General features: G+C 35.1%; 2 protein-coding genes across 6 annotated transcripts in view; both read right to left on the bottom strand.

Moving 5' to 3' along the window:
* LOC106669675 (transmembrane protein FAM155A) overlaps positions 1 to 8,838 on the bottom strand; it is a 57,115-nt gene extending 48,277 nt beyond the window's left edge. Inside the window, exons 1-2 of one of the 2 annotated variants that reach the window (XM_014399316.2) lie at positions 7,927 to 8,838; positions 3,790 to 4,247 (exon numbers count right to left, since the gene is read on the bottom strand). In XM_014399316.2, coding sequence (XP_014254802.1) covers positions 3,790 to 4,173 — 384 coding nt within the window. In that variant the 5' untranslated portion in view covers positions 4,174 to 4,247; positions 7,927 to 8,838. The remainder of the gene's footprint in view (positions 1 to 3,789; positions 4,248 to 7,926) is intronic. The other variant, XM_014399317.2, reaches the window with a different exon arrangement.
* A 1,961-nt stretch (positions 8,839 to 10,799) lies between these two features.
* LOC106669674 (matrix metalloproteinase-14-like) overlaps positions 10,800 to 16,142 on the bottom strand; it is a 39,450-nt gene continuing 34,107 nt past the window's right edge. The window contains exons 7-11 of one of the 4 annotated variants that reach the window (XM_014399312.2): positions 14,867 to 15,059; positions 13,910 to 14,188; positions 13,661 to 13,842; positions 13,436 to 13,598; positions 10,800 to 11,347 (exon numbers count right to left, since the gene is read on the bottom strand). In XM_014399312.2, the coding sequence (XP_014254798.1) occupies positions 11,226 to 11,347; positions 13,436 to 13,598; positions 13,661 to 13,842; positions 13,910 to 14,188; positions 14,867 to 15,059 (939 nt within the window). In that variant the 3' untranslated portion in view covers positions 10,800 to 11,225. Of the gene's footprint in view, positions 11,348 to 11,948; positions 12,407 to 13,435; positions 13,599 to 13,660; positions 13,843 to 13,909; positions 14,189 to 14,866; positions 15,060 to 16,142 lie in introns of those variants that run through there. The other 3 variants (XM_024224662.1, XM_024224663.1, XM_024224664.1) reach the window with 3 other exon arrangements.

Here is a 16,142-nt window from a genome sequence, read left to right as displayed (position 1 = left end):
TCAAAGATGAAGAAATTGATGGAGGAAAGGAAAAAACCGTGGCTGAAGGATTGGTAAGGCGGGGGAAACAAACAAAAAAAATGTCCACCTTACCAATCCGTCAGCAACGGCTTTTTTTCCTTTCCTTGATCAATTTCTTCATCTTTGAAAAAAGTAATTAAAAACAAAACCACTAAAAAGCATATCAAATGTACGTTTTCTGAAATTTGCTGGTCTCCAGGTTTTGATATAGTAGTTTAAAATCACCATAGTAGGTTTTTCAACTTTGAAAAAACAAAATTATTCTTCAAAGTTCTTGCTACTAAAACGCTAATTTCACCAACGTTTACAAGTTTAGTATTGATCACATCTTATTGGAAATTCAACGTAGTTTTCAATGGTATCAACGGATTTGTCCAAACCCTATTAGTTTTGGATTTATCATTATTTGAAGCAAGGTCGTGAAATCCTAAAAAACCAGAAAAAGTGGAATAACTCCGAAATTGCAGATATTCGGATCATAGTTAATTAGGACTTTTTGGTTCCATTTTGAATGTAGAATCTACTGGCAAAGTTGGTAACACGAGTATCATAACACCCTGTATTTAGGATAAACGAAAGTAACAAATTAATTTTTTTTAAACATTTTGCCATACCTTTCTCGTTTTTTGACCAATTTAAAATCCGTTGCACCATTGTTTTCAGGGTAACAATTCCTTTAAAATGATGTGTCAGCATTTAGAGAGTTGTATTTGAAATTTTGAATCTGAACTGGCCTAAGGGAAACTATTATTTTTTTCCAAACAAAGGTAAAAATGTGAAACTAGACTTCAACAACTAAACACTTTTTTTATAGCGTCATTGGTTGAAGAGAAATTCAGCCGGGCCCTCTAAAAAGGACACCCTGTATACAGGGTGTTCGACTACTCGTGTTATAAACTTTGCCAGGATTCTAAATTCAAAATGGACCCAAAAAATCCTAATTAACTGTGGTCCGTACCTCAGCAGCTTCGGAGTTATTCCATTTTTTCTGATTTTGTAAGGTTGCAGTCGTGCTGGTAAATAAGAAAACACTTGCACTATTTCGGTTTCGAACCCAAATTAAAAAACGTTTAATAAATTCATTCAAAATTCTTTTTTTTTTAATTTTCCACCCTACCAATCTGTCAGCCACGTTTTTTTCCTTTCATCCATCAATTTCTTCACCTTTGAAAAAATTGATTAAAAAAGAAATTAACCACTAAAAAGGATATTAAATGGAGTACGTTTTCTGAAATTTGCTAGTCTCTAGGTTTGGAAATAATAGGTTCAAATCACCATTGTAAGTTTTTCAACTTTGAAAAAATAATTATTCTTCATAGTTTTTGCTACTAAAACGCTAATTTCAACATCGTTTACAAGTTTAGTATTGTTCACATCTTATTGGAAATTTAACGTAGGTTTCAATGGTATCAACGGATTTGTTCAAAACATTTTAGTTATCATGGTTTTTAGTTTTAGTCTAACATTGTTTATTTGAAGCAAAGTCGTGAAATCTTAAAAAATCAGAAAAAGTGGAATAACTCCGAAACTGCTGAGATTCGGATCATATTTAATTAGGACTTTTTGGTTCCATTTTGAATTTAGAATGGTGCAAAGTTTGTAACACGAGTAGCCGAACAACATATGAACCAACGAACATATATTTATATATATTCGCATCATCTCCGTGCTCTATAACATGGGAGCAATTGAGGATCTGTACCATTTTTTGGGTGTCTGCCCTATTCTAAATGAATTTTATGTGGCTTATTAAAAAAAAAGATTGTCCACAGATGACGTGATAGAATATTTCAATGGTTTTAAAAATTCTTCTTTTTAAATAATTTTAAATCTACTTGGAAATATAGGCATGAATTGGTCAGCGCAATTAATTTGAGTAATTCAGTGTTTATTTATAATGATTTTTATTATTTAAATGCACCCTGGCCTACTTTACAAATTAAATATGCTTCTGAGTTTCCTTTTTTCGGTTGGAAAAACTAGATCAAGGTCAATTTTACCTTAAGACCTTAATGGCCAGTAAGGATAGCAATAATTGATAGTGCCTCTGGTAAAATATAGCAACAAACGCTTGAGGTTTGATAGCCGTAATAAAATCAAGGGGGAACAGAGTAAATTCTAATCGACAAGGGATGGGCTTTTGAACCTCAGATCTTATGATTTCGTTACTACAGTTCAAAGAGAGTAAACAGCATATCGTAAACAACAAAATAGGTTTTCGGTATGCTTCGAAACTCAAGAGGATTTATCGTTTTATATATTTAGAATTTGTTAACGGATTATCTAGTTTATGAATGATCAATAGATTATCTATGATAGTACGGCATTCGTGAATTTTTTTTTTTTTCGAGAATCGCAAATTTTACACAACCGGTTGTTTCAGGTATAAAATTGCGTAAACGAGAGTACACTTTGAAGTTTAATAAGCTAGTACGAATCTATTATTTTTACCGCTATGCTTTGCAATCACAAATAATCCTCCTATCTAAATTTTTAACCTTACTTCCACTGATTAGCCTGAAAGGCCAACCGACCTCGTCTGTAAGTTAACGGTCGATTAATAAAATTAATTCTTTGTCATTCTCTGTCATCAGGGTTCTCGAGCACATAAACTCAATCGGTGTATCTTTTTTCTTCATAAGGGCGTGGTTGTGTATGGTTTATTACTTATTGCCAGATAAGGGTCTAGTGGAAAATTTCAATTATAAGTTATCTAATCGGATGCACGCCATTGAATGGGGGGGGTGAGTTTATTGATTAAGAGCAATTGTCGCAGAAAATTTCATTTTTTAATCAATTGTCCGGGATTTATGGCATTCTGGAAAGTCCCCCCAGTACGATCGGTTGTTTGAATGTTCGAACTGATTTTTATTAGTTATTACAACGAATTTTTGCTTTACAGTTTAAATGTTCAAAATCTGAGGGCAAGAAGATGAATAATGGAGCCTACTTCATAAATTAATACAAAAAATATAAAAATATGTAAAACTGTATGTAAATAACGAATTTCGTTCTTATTCAACATCGTACTATTTTCCTTCATTCATCTGCAAAGTACAGTTAATAAATTTATAACCTTACAATTAAATTGTCTATGATGTATGTATTTTATGTTTGAGGATTATTAGTTTATGTAAATTTGTGTATAAAAATAAATTATTTATAGAAGGCGAGATCTTAAGTAAAATTAAAATATAGAAAAAATTCCATTTCATTATCTTATTGTCGTAAATCAATTGCAAGTATTGTTAGAGTCGTTGTAACTGTGGGTTGATGATTTTACCTTGTTTATCTTCAGTATAGAAGACAAATATTTGAATCTTGCAAATTAATTTTATAGGGTTCAGAGGGTGCTTAGTTTAGTCGAAACATAAATGGAGGAGGATGAGACCACGAGGACAGATGGTGGAAATTTGCAGTTACGATTCACTACATACAGTTTATTTAAGAGTTTTTTGCCCGTGGTACTTGGTTTAAATCAATTCTTTTCTCCTCAAGATCATAAAAATAAATGGTCGTGAAGGAGACGCAGTCTTAAGTGATATTAACGGGCCCGAGAATGAGATTTAATTGCTTGGGAAGTTGTACGGTGCCAGAAAAGAGGTTGTTACTTTTGAAATATGAACGTCAGGAGGGACTAGAATAGTTTTTTCAGAGGTTGTAAATTTAATTTATACGGAGAGTCGTATAAAGCGGCTAATTGAGTTACGATAATTTGGAGAGAGTCCAGTGTGTAAAGAATGTAAATTGGATGTAGAACGGACTAACCTGACATTGCTGACAATTGAACTTGACGGAGTAGTGCTGGGGGCAGTCGAACCGGCTGAGGATGGCCAGGAAGTTGCGAGAAAGGTGGTAGGCCTCCGCGTCGAGGTGTATCAGGTGCCTTAAGGCGGCTAAGCAGGTGGTTAGGTCGGCTGGAAGGGACGGGATGCTGTCAACTATCCTCCTCCCGCAGTGTGCCGAACGCACTTCTTCCCATCCAGTCATTCTGCTGCCGCATATCCTCTGGGCAGTCGAGTCGCAGAGTCCAAGGCACTCGGTGCTGTTGTCCTGTCTGGGGGTGGTCTCCCTAACGGCAGTGGGCTCTGTCTCTGTCAGCATGAGGGCAAGCCATAGCAACCACGGGGCGAGGAGACGACTATATAGCATGGTCCAGCCCGGACTGCCGTTAGTTTACCACCCGCTTCTAGCCCACCCCGCGACACCGGCATTTCTGCTGATACCTGTCGCACATAACCCATCAATATTTAAATAAATATTCAAAAGAAACAGTTAAAATTAAGAACATCCGCACGCATCCGAGCTGATGATACCAGGCACGACCTTCACTCTCTTTATCAAGCTCTAACAGGTGGTGCAAGTAGAGGGATGAGCGATGCCGTATCGCTTTTTATTAACCTCCCCTTAAAACATGAACGCTCTTTCTACCTATGTATTAACTAATTATCTTTCAGACTGTTCAATTAGATTTTCCACAAAAGATCTTGTTTGGAAGTTAAGAGATATTTTTCGATATGTATAATAATTATCATGTTTTCAAGCAACAAAGTTTACAAATATTTAGGACAGTGCTTATAATTTCGTCTCTTCCTTCATGAGAACTTTTATAGCGTGCTTGGTAGGTTATTTTGAAATGAGACGATCGTTCTGTGAAGGTTTACCTGATACCATGCCAATCTCATGCGTACGGCTTATCCCACAAAAGTGGTTGTACAAATTAAAACTATTTTTGGGAAGCACAAACACACAACACATTCACACAATCTTCATTAGCGAGAAAGGTCATTTGGGAAGATGCGACCGGTCGGAATCGCCGATAATTGATTGATCCGCATCCTGAAGCGGGCGTCTTCGGAAAGCCGGGGCCGCTTTCTTTCTATCTGAATTTATAGCGGATTGAAGATATTGAAGCCGATTTTACGCACAAATGAAGCCCACGTGCGAGGTCAACATTCTTCCGAATCGGACCGGTTTTTATGCCCGTCACGATAAAAATAGACAGGACCCCACTTGTATTTTATTCGCGGGCCCCCACAAAGGACTGCACCTCGGGGGCCGTAACTCCCCGTGATGTACAGGCCGTTATCCGCCCCCGGAGAAGGACACGCGATCCGATTTTAAATATTTGAAAATCCGTTTTACAAGCTCGTCAATGTTTGTTTAGATTGCCGTTTGATAAACGGCTGTTTAGATCTCGGGGCTTTCGCGGTTTCTATTTATTATAGGAAGCCTATTTTTTTCCGCGTTCACCCCGCCCCTTCCCTCTTTTCAAAAATAAAAAGCATAATAGCAAATGTTCTGAGGACCTTCAATATCGAAAAAGTACCATATCATCTTATTACTTTCAACCTATAAAATTGCTTTGAAACAAGTTGCTAACAAAAACACACTTAAAACAGAAAAATTAAAACTCGCACACTTACCGAAATACTTCATTTTATATCTAATCTAGGACAATTTTTAAATATTTAAAGATATACTGATTTCTATTGTTCAAATATACTTTAATAATTTATTTCTTCTCTTTCTTTTATTGTTGGGCTGTTTTCTCGACGGCTCAAAAGTTGTATTAATATTAGGTACAAATTAAAGTCTTGGTTGATTTGGAAAAGTGAACGAAACATTGGTTGTCTAAACAAATCATTACATTTATGAGTTTATAACAAACAAAATTTTATCCTCGCATTAAAATTAAATTTTATCGAATTTTAACTAACCATCGAAGTACATTTATTCATCTGTTTTTTATCCTCCTTGATTGAGCCCACAAATTGTTAACCCATAAAGTCATGTTTAATATTTAAAAAAAGTCAAAATCTGCGTCATTGGTGCAGGTTTAAACAAAAATGAAAAATTTACCAGTACAAAAAAAACACTAATTGATATTAACTTTAATTTCAACAAATAGCTTTTATTAGGAATGTCATTAACCCAGTCAGTATAAACAATTAAACAATAAGAAAAATAAATTAGATTATTTCAAAGTGAGATTATGGTTTCCTCACCCAAAGCCTGACCTTGGCATGGGAAACTCTTTTGTATAAATGCTTTGGACGCCGTTGAATTAATGTAAATGAAAACGGCGGGCGAGGATAAATTTTCATTTTTTGCAATAAAACTGTTGGCAATTCATTAGAATTTCATATCAGTGATTATGACATAGCTGCCATAAACGTCTGGCAATTGTGATCAAGCCGGGCCAAAGTATAGCCATTTGCGATCAGATATGTAATTTAGTTCCAAAATATTTTATTTGCTGGTCATGGCTTATCGTTATGAACTTAATATCTTCATAATTGTGTGCTTGAATGATAGTGTAATTGTTTTTTCTATGCACTTTATTTGTCATACTCAAAGGTTAATTATAAACCTCGTGGGTTTGGAAGAAAACGGATTTATGGTAAGCCTATTTAATGAGATTACTTAAGGGTATAAAATTAAGGGTTTAAAGCTTCAAATGCTCAACTTAATATTTATGCTTAAGAGAAGAATATCTGTTTCTGAGGATATGTGGATCTTCGATATTTCGAACACGTGAATATATTTTGGCCTTTTTTTGGGAGGATTTTTGCTTTCAGTTGTAGAATCGCGTTCAGACCTGGGTTTGGATGGAGTAAAAGTAGTTGTGTAACCCCTGGTCTGTAAATACGCCGTTTTTTGATTTCCAGCGTTATGCAACCGAAACGGTCGCTGTCGTAATGACAGTTCGGTTTGCAAATTTTGCGATCAATTTTCGGTAGAAAACGGACAAAGCCGTTCCATGGAATATTAAGAAATCCTCAGAGATGGACCAAAATGGTCATGTCGAAGTAAGGTTACTTGGGCAGTAACAGCTAAGGAGAGACTCAAAATCACTCTTCAACTTCAACTACTAAGTTATTTAAGACTATTAAACTATTAGACTAGTAAAAAAATATTTTTAAAAATCTGTCTGTTGATTAGGGTAATAGGAGAATCATGGATAAACGATTCGAGATTTTAATTCTTTAGCGAATCTGTTTGTTCTCCGCATTAAAACTATGTATTATATTTTAAAACAAATAAAAACTCGAGATTCTAAGAAAAAGAAATAAAACGACCAGAAACTGGACAAAGATTCGTGTTTTCTTAATGGCAAAAACGAACCGGTTAACCATACATTCAAATCAGTTTAGGTTTGATGAAAAATATAAACATTTTAATTTTTACCTTCAAATTTTTACAATTTAGAAGCTCACATAAATGTGTTAAACGATCACATGAGAAATCAGTATATTTTAAATTTTAACGTGCCATTTACTTCCAAAACGTTTTATTTAGCTTCATACATTCCTTGAAAAACTGTATCTTTTGAAATAATTTAAGAGGGAGGGAGCTGTTTAAAAAATGTTATTGTTATGAAAAACTGGACAGTTACAAATAACATCTCGAGAAATAATCTCCAGGGGGGTTTGTAGGGGTGTTAAATTTGGGTGGTAGTATAAATTTAAATATTTAATCCGTTTTAGAATAGAAAAACAGATAGATAAACTGTATTTTAGCGCAGACGTGTGGAGAAACGTCTGAGGTGGATTCGGGGCCGTTGCAGGATTCGGCCTCAAGATAACCGGGGAGGTGAGAGGTCTGGAGCGGAGGTCGTCCACCTGTCCTCGGCCCGGCGGACGGACAGAAGCCTCAGGATCCCGTGGCGATGAGGGAGAAGAGCCTCGACGGTAAGAGGTTCCCCGGGTAATTTCCTCCGCTGGGCAGAAGGGCGATCCGGTCTCCTCCCGCGGGGCGAGTCCCTTAAAAACGGGAACGGGCCCAGTGCGGACAGGGGTCGGAGCGGCTCGTTTTGATTTCTTTGCCGGGGGTTGAAAAACGGGGTGCGGATAGAAAGGCGAAAATAGGCTACGGTTTTGCGGGGGTGGGGTGGGGGCTTACCTTGTTATCGCTGCTTCTCCTCCGTGTAGAGCCGTCGATGTAACTTCACTTCACAACACCCATATCACAGGCACACACACACAGGGCGGGACTACAGACACACCACTCACAGCTTTACCTGGTGCTTGGTATAAAGCTAGTTTGTAGTTTGGGGCCGTGTGACTGGCACCGAAAGTGCATGCTTGGGCATGGCCGACTCTGACACGATCCTCCACAGCCCCGACTATCGACCCGACTACTCGATATTACCTTCCCACCGGCTGCTTTCCCCACGATATCCACCCCCGTTCAAACTGAACTCGAAATAGACGGGACCGCCCCGACGCAGGGTTCGAAGGCCCGGAACCGGCCGGGCCGAGAGAGACGAGGATCCGAAAGCGGCAGCGCTCCCAAACCCCTTTAGGGTCGACCCCCAGCAGGAACTCCCGGAGACCCGGAAATTCGGAGCTGGATCGGCACGAGGCTCTTCTCGTATCGGGGGAGATTCCGTATCGATATGCTTCCTCGATGTGTATCGGGCGGAGTACGTTGCGCCCGGATCCAATGCGCAAGTATCGACCCCGGCTCGGCCCATGTAGCACACTCTTCTCTACGGCCCCAGATGTGCAGAGTGCACGCACTGCACCTCCTCCCGCCCCCACTTCGGCTTTCCACCGCCTTTACACCCTTCATTCAACCCAAGGCGGCCGATCCGCACTTGTCTCCGATTTCCACAATCATTTCAACTACATTCGACCTTTTCAAGACAGAAAATATAATAAAAAACATCCGAAAAATAAGGATACACGCTGGGTCGACGAGTGAAGGCGAAACGTTCGACAAATTCACACTTTTTTTCTTGTCAACCCCCTATTAGAACTAAAATAAACACACAGGAGCTAAGAAAAGATATTTAAGAAGGACGGAAGAATTTTTTTTATCAGGTAGGCAAACCTTCAATTCCCTTCGGTCTTGTAGTTTGGTATAACTCAGCCTTGCTAAATGTTATATGGTTTATTTACTCTGATTACACGCTGAATATAATTGCTTTGATTCAATAGTTTTCGACGTCGATTTTCTAAAAACTGTACGACTTTACCTACTCGACATTCCATTTTCTCTTAAAAAGACAACTCACCTTTATTTTGCCCACGAGTTTTTCTTCATCCCATAGGTTTTTAATTTTCCTGGCATGGATTTTACCGTTTATAGAACTAACTATAGGTACGTATATCCTTCGCAAAACTTAGTACAAAAAGATTTTCAAACCTCTAACTTTCATTTTCTCAATCCTGTCACGTTCAAACTTTGATAATAATTGTAGGACATTTGCAACTTTTTCGCAATATTTTTGTACAACATACGACGAATTGAGACAAAATATCGACATTTATTCCTATTTTTTCTTATTAAAATAAAATTTAAACACCAACCAAAAAGGGATACGTTTCAATATTAAATCATTCCTGCAGAAATAAATTTCATTTTAAGACAAATAACTTTTTATTAAAAAAAAGGAAAATAGAACTGCTTTCTTTAAGAGCTTTCAGGTCCTCATGCTCTGGAATGTTTGATTTTGGACGGAAGCTATTTCCATTTACCCATAATCTAGACTGTATCTAAAAAAGGTATGTATTTTATAATAAATTTAAATTGATAAAATCGTCGTAAAATTGATTTTGAACGTTTTGTCTCACAATTTTTTTCTAAATTTATAATCCTTTTTTTTTATCTGTGCATCTGTTTATTTAATGTTATCAAGGTTTTTATTTCTAGCATTTTAGTATAAATTTAGACTGCTTGAGAAAATTAGTATTTAATGTAGATACAAAACTGTTATGATAAAGAAGCAAGTAGAAAAAGAAAATCATTTTAAAAAATTTGTAAATATCAAGGTGTTGAATGAAATTTACATAAGTTCATCCAATTTATATATTTTTATTTGTTGTTATTGTCATTAAGAACATGTAAATTGTGTAAAGGTTTTAAAAATGTTTACATAGCACAGCAACAATTTTGTTTTACAGGTTAGCACTTAATGACATGATTTTCTGTCAAATGTAAATTTTGTCAAAAGCATTGCTGTTTTCAAAATATCTATTGTTTATTGGGTTTTGACATTCTAATTGCATTTGATCAAATATCACGTTTGTAATGAAAATCACTCGAAGGTCACAGCGCAGTTTCACTCTTTATACAAGAATTATGTAATTTTGTAACACTCTGTTAAGAATTTCTAGAATTTAATGACATTACAACAGAGCAAATATTTTATAGCTTTACCAAAATATTATTGTCTTGTGTAATAGAGCGTTTTTTTCCTGAAGAAGAGATGAATTTGATGCAAGTTTTGCATTTATATTATAATTTTTTTAATGTGATTTTCCACCTCCATCTGGAATGATTTTATAAAATTACAGCAGTTCATCAGGGGGCGGTTTCTGCTGGCTCTTCATCGGGGTATCCCTCTATGCACATTCCAGACGTTTCAGCTGGGAGGCAGGGCTGTTTCCACGAGGTGGTAAGTGTGAACATTGTGTTATGTGTTTGGGTGTTTCTTTTAGTAGCAATTTGACAACATGAGGTACCTTCGAGAGGTTAGCCAGCTAAGAAAACAGGAGACAAAATGTGAGAGTCTGTGACAAAGATGTGCGAAAGAAAAAAAGAAGAATTTTCCATTTAAAGGGCCCAGCAATGACCATTTGATGTTTGTCAGCTTATAAATAATACATACAGCAATTCATCTACGAATGTGGCATCATTAAAGAATTTACTTTTATTTTAATAACAATCTCTTTTCAGAAAAAAACATATTTGATTTTTAGAATAACATTTGTTAACCATACTTGATTAAAATAGGACACATTATCGATTAAAAGAAGTATTTCCAAGAGTTGGTGTAATAAATTTATTAAATAAAATCTAAGAGTCATATGTATACACTTCATCTGTTATAAACATCTTAGGTATAAAAATAATACTTTACATAATAATAATAGTATAAAAATACAAATATTCTACAGTGTGAAACCTATATACAATCGTATTCGAAGCAAGTGATTATAATTCGGTTTACTGCTGATAGGATATGGCAATAAAAAATACTTTTGATCTTTAATTTTACTTTAAAAAAATACTGGTATTTACTAATGTGATAAACAAGTTTTACAATATATTCATCTTTTGCAATACGATCGCCGTACTTGGCTCAGTTGCCTTCAGATTTTGAAGTCTGAAGTATCAAGTATCGAGGTTCAGTCCTGGGGACTTGAACGATAATTTTTTTTCCCAATAATAATATGATCACAGATTATTTTATCTCAGAGAGAGACTAGTACAGAACAAAGTACTATAAACATAGTAGCAACACTCCTTGAAGCCCAACTCATTCCTTTTTCTTCTGAATCTGTTCTTCCCTCAGCCCTCTTCGCCGGTGGTAAAGCTTTAATAAATTATATTATAAGAAAATTGTTCTTAAAATTTTAAAAGTCATTAATAACAAGGCAGGTCAATGACGACATTCATTTAAAACAGTGCTGAAGCGACAAGTTTTCATATAAATGAAGCAAATTGAAATTTATAATGTAATAAAATATTTTTGTATTATGATAATGTCTGTATTAATAATAAGCTTTTTATTAAGGTGTTATTGCAGATAGTGTTATAGAAAAATAACTTAATAAAACACTAAATGAACTTTAAGAAAGCTGTGCTGACAAGTGGCTGTATGTACTTATTCTGTCGACTACGGAAAAGAAATAACAGTGACGAGCGTTTTAATGAACATTTAGATGTTGTTTTTAAAGCAAATTTTATTTCACAATTAAGCAAGTTTCAAACAACAAACATTTAACATAAACAATATAGAATTAAGCAAGTGAAATCATTATCACATTAAACAATGCCATGATTTAGGGAATTTATTTGTAAAAATTAAAATATTTTATGAGATCTGCAATTTACTTAAAACGAATGTGGGAATTTATAGCGACTTTAAGGAAAGACAAGATGTATTAAATTTTGAAGAAATAAAAACTAAAGAATTAAGAGTTATAAGTTTATTCATTATCCTCTAGAACAAACTGCTATAACAACTAAAGTTTATGCTTACAAAAGTGCTTAGAAAAAAACAAAAACAAGTGATTAAAAATAACCATATATTTTCAATCTCTTTACAATTTTCATTACTATCACATCACAAAAGCATGCCACATTGCTTGCTAACAATTATGTATAAACGATAAAACAAAAACAAAATTTTTACTAACACGATAAATATTTTTAAAAAAATATATAATAGAAATAATATGTACAAAAACAGATTTCCCATGCATCTAGACATGATTGTAAATAAGGTAACTCAAAACAGAAGCACGCGGACACAGATGGATGATGCTACACTGATTCTTTGAGTAATGATCCTGGATGAGTTATGCTTTTGATGGTCGATAATTTCCAGTCGGCCGAATCTTGAGTCAGGACCAGGGCCATCTCAGAAGAGCTTTGAACGATGCAGGGAAACAGTAATTTATATTTACAGAATTGTGAGGTACAAACAAAATCAGTGATTTTTGTTTTTTGGAAAGTGCAACCATGCGGAGTCAAGAACAGTGGAAAAATTGCAACTTCGGTGAGTTGAAACCCATGCTTCTATTTGATGTGTTTATAAACAGACATAATTATAACAAATGTATAACTCACTACTAAGAGCAATGTGGTATGTCTTATGAGGATCAGAAAATCTAATAGTAGATTATTAGAAACTTAATTTATTATTTTATAGTAAAGAGATTCACATGGTTAAAAGAGAAATATTAAACCGATTTAACAAAATTGCTGATTTATGTACAGTGATTCGAATTACACACTTATACAATACAAGGTGAGTTGATAAAAAGATTAAACAATAATAATTTTGAGAAAAACAGTACATACAGTGTTGGTGTCTCATTTAGGAACTTTACAAAGAAGTGTGGTTAACAGTAAGGAACCATAGCAAAAACAAGAGTATATTTACAAACCATTTTGTGTTTGAAATTTTAATAAGCACAATAACGTCTTCTTCATTTTTGAAAGTATATTTCTTGAAAACAAAATTAAAAATTGAAAATATACTTGCAAGTTAAGTAAGTAGTTACGATTTGTGGATATACTCTAAGCTTCCCAAACACCAGTGTATAAATTGCACATGCAAGTGAGTTGTATATGCTCAAAGGTGTTAAATATTTTGTTTAAATTACCAGATAAGTAGAAGGCTGTGGACCAATAAATTAATGGGGTCAAAATTAGTTGAGCATTAGGAGAGACTTGGTTTTTTTTAAATTTATAAAAAGTAGCGTAATGATGAAAAAAAATCAGTATATACAAAATATTAAAGTTGATAGAAAAATCTTACTTTTCAATAATGTACAATATAAACAAACAATTATAATTTTAGTTTTAGAAGAAAAAAATCTTTGTACAAACAGCGAAGAAAAATAAACAGCAACAGATTTTTAACGATGTATTAACAATCTGTCCTCAGACTCACCACCGTCTAATGCATCATTTGTGCCTTCCTTGTTAAGCGACCACAGCCTTCTGCTATCTTGTTCTTCAGTCGGTTTCTCACCAGTATATCTGGCATTGGATTCATCGCATCCGAACCACCAGGGGCCCGAGGGGCGTGGGAACGGAGGGTTTGTGGAATCGACCTGTAATCATTTAGTTATGAAATACCTGAAAACTGTGGTGTTCGCAATTCATTTATACTTACGGAAAATGTATTATCATTGAACCTATAGTATTGTTTATTTTTGAAAAAGTACGTATAACCATTTGTGTATTGCAGTGCAGCTTCAATGTTGTCCGGAACACCCTCCCAGTTTGAAATAGCCTTGGGGTAAGTATTTTTTACCGCTGGCTTCTGAGTCGGGTCGTATCTCCAAAATTTGTATCCTGCAAATGTACCGAATGACTTCGTTTCAAGACTACTCTTTTCCGTACTGTCGGTTTGCATTAATACCTTTGTAGAAGTAGATCTTTCCATTTCCTCCCCAGACCATGGCAGCATCTAGGTTATTTGGTATCCCTTCGAAACCGTTAGATATGAGCTTAGGATAATCTTTATCCATGGATTTTCCAGTAAACCGCCAGTATTGGGAGCCTTTGAAAAAGTAAGTTTTCCCATTTTTGTAAGTGAAAGCAGCATCAATATTGCCAGGCAGTCCTTTCCAAGACATCCCGATGTACCTTGGGTAACCGGCAGCAATCGCAGTCTTGGTCAGCCTCCAATAAAGAGAGCCTGAAATACAGTAGATTAAAATAAAAATCTTGACAAAAAATTGTAACTCCTTAATAAAAAAATATAAAACAATTGATAATAAAAATAAATTGGTTCAAGAATATAACACTGTTTTACTTGTCATTTTCATTAAAAAATAATTGCAGGACTATTATGGAGTATGAACAAACCCACAGCATAAAATTGATAATCATAAGTACAGTCTGTTGCCCTGTATAATGATCCTTCATCGCATAAATGCAGGATTATTTTTTACATCTTAAATATGGTTATTTTATTGTTCCATGATGATGGTGAAAATTCCAAAAATTCCATGGCTGCCAATTTTTAGCAAAGGACAAGAAAGAAATTTCAACTTCTGTTTGTTGGGTTTACAAATTTGGTCAAAATTATTTATTAAATATTGAATTTGAAAGTGGTGGCCTTTTAAATAGTCTTGTAGATAAAAGCCTTTTAGACCGAATTTTAACGATTTTATCTTCTTTTTTTGCAATTAAATATTTTTAAAAAAGAGTTATTGTTTAATACACAAACATTTTATATTCGATAAATATAGCCCAAGTCAGGTATAATTAAATTTTGTATAGTAGGACGACGACGTTAAACGTTTAAGTAGATACTGCAGTCGGGTCCGTATGTTCTCGCTGTTGTTGGCATAGACAGTTTGTTAGCACTCACCTTTAAAGACGTAGGTTATCCCTTCGGCCGAGTTGAACATCGTGTCGATGCTGTCTACGTCGCAAATATCGGGAGCATTGTCGACAGTGGTCTCGTTGGCACGATCTATCGGCCGAGGATCTTCGGTAGTGGCCGGGTTGGACTCTGAGCTGTCCTTGCCGTCTTTATGACTTGTAGGTCTGCCGTACAACGCCTGTTTTCCGGGTGATTAAATCGGGTTAGTAATCAAAAGAGAAAAAGTTTAAATTATGTTTTGTTCCGATTGATAAAGTGTTTTCTTGGCCGACCTTTCCGACAAGAACCATCTCGGTCACCTTGACGGAAGTCCTTCCTAAAAACGGAAGTTGGTGAATTGCCATCTATTTTAATTATTCAGAAATCGTGAGATGCGGTCTGGTGTGATAGGTTTCAGAAAAACATTTTCTTTATCGTGCCAACGTTTCGATCTTTATTGAGATCATCTTCAGGGCCTGGGATTTACAAACATTGTTTACATTTAACAAATACATTTAGAATGTGGAAAAGTGAATTTATACAATGCAAAATATATTTTTTATATTCAATCAAAGTATTCTATTCACTCAAAGTGTTTGTCTTCTGTGTAATTGTGCCATTCTTGCGTGTCGTGTCGAGAGTGCCAGTGAGATTTTGCTGTTTTATGTTTATATACGTTCGATTTTGAAGGGGTGGGGAAGGAAGTCGGTATAGAAGACATTTTTGTATAAGGCGTCGGCTTCTTTGAGGTGAAAAGAGCCGACGAAGGAAACAAATGTTGGTAATGGTTCGGCCAGATTATCCTTTCAGGATTATATAGAAAGGAATAAATAGTAAAAGGAAAGCTAAATTATTGGACAATTAGACTATGAAAAATATTTGATATGTGGAATGTAATGTAATGATATATGTATGTTATCTATATTGAATTTGATTAATGATATTGGCGTAGCTGCGACTAAGTTTAGATGTATCTGTTCTGTAATTGATGCTGTGTTTATCTGGGTTGATATAAACCATTTCTAAGAAATTACGTTTATATTTGTTTTGTTCTGTATGTAATATTTTTGGATTTTTGAAGTCGAAATTGTGTTTGTGTTTAAAATGGTGGGTAGCGAGTGTTGTAGGATTTTGCTTGGGTTTTTTGCAATCATAGATATGTTGCTTTACTCTCTTGTACAGATATTGGGATGTAAGTTGCCGGACAGTTAAACAGTTGATCTTGCAGATTACGTCAGATTTATTTGTTATTGGTGTGGGATCTTTAATTTTGGAAAAAAGT

The sequence above is a fragment of the Cimex lectularius genome, unplaced genomic scaffold, assembly GCF_000648675.2.
Source record: "Cimex lectularius strain Harlan isolate CLEC.00 unplaced genomic scaffold, Clec_2.1 scaffold8, whole genome shotgun sequence".
Taxonomy (NCBI): domain Eukaryota; kingdom Metazoa; phylum Arthropoda; class Insecta; order Hemiptera; family Cimicidae; genus Cimex; species Cimex lectularius.
This window is presented reverse-complemented; position numbering and strand designations above follow the sequence as displayed.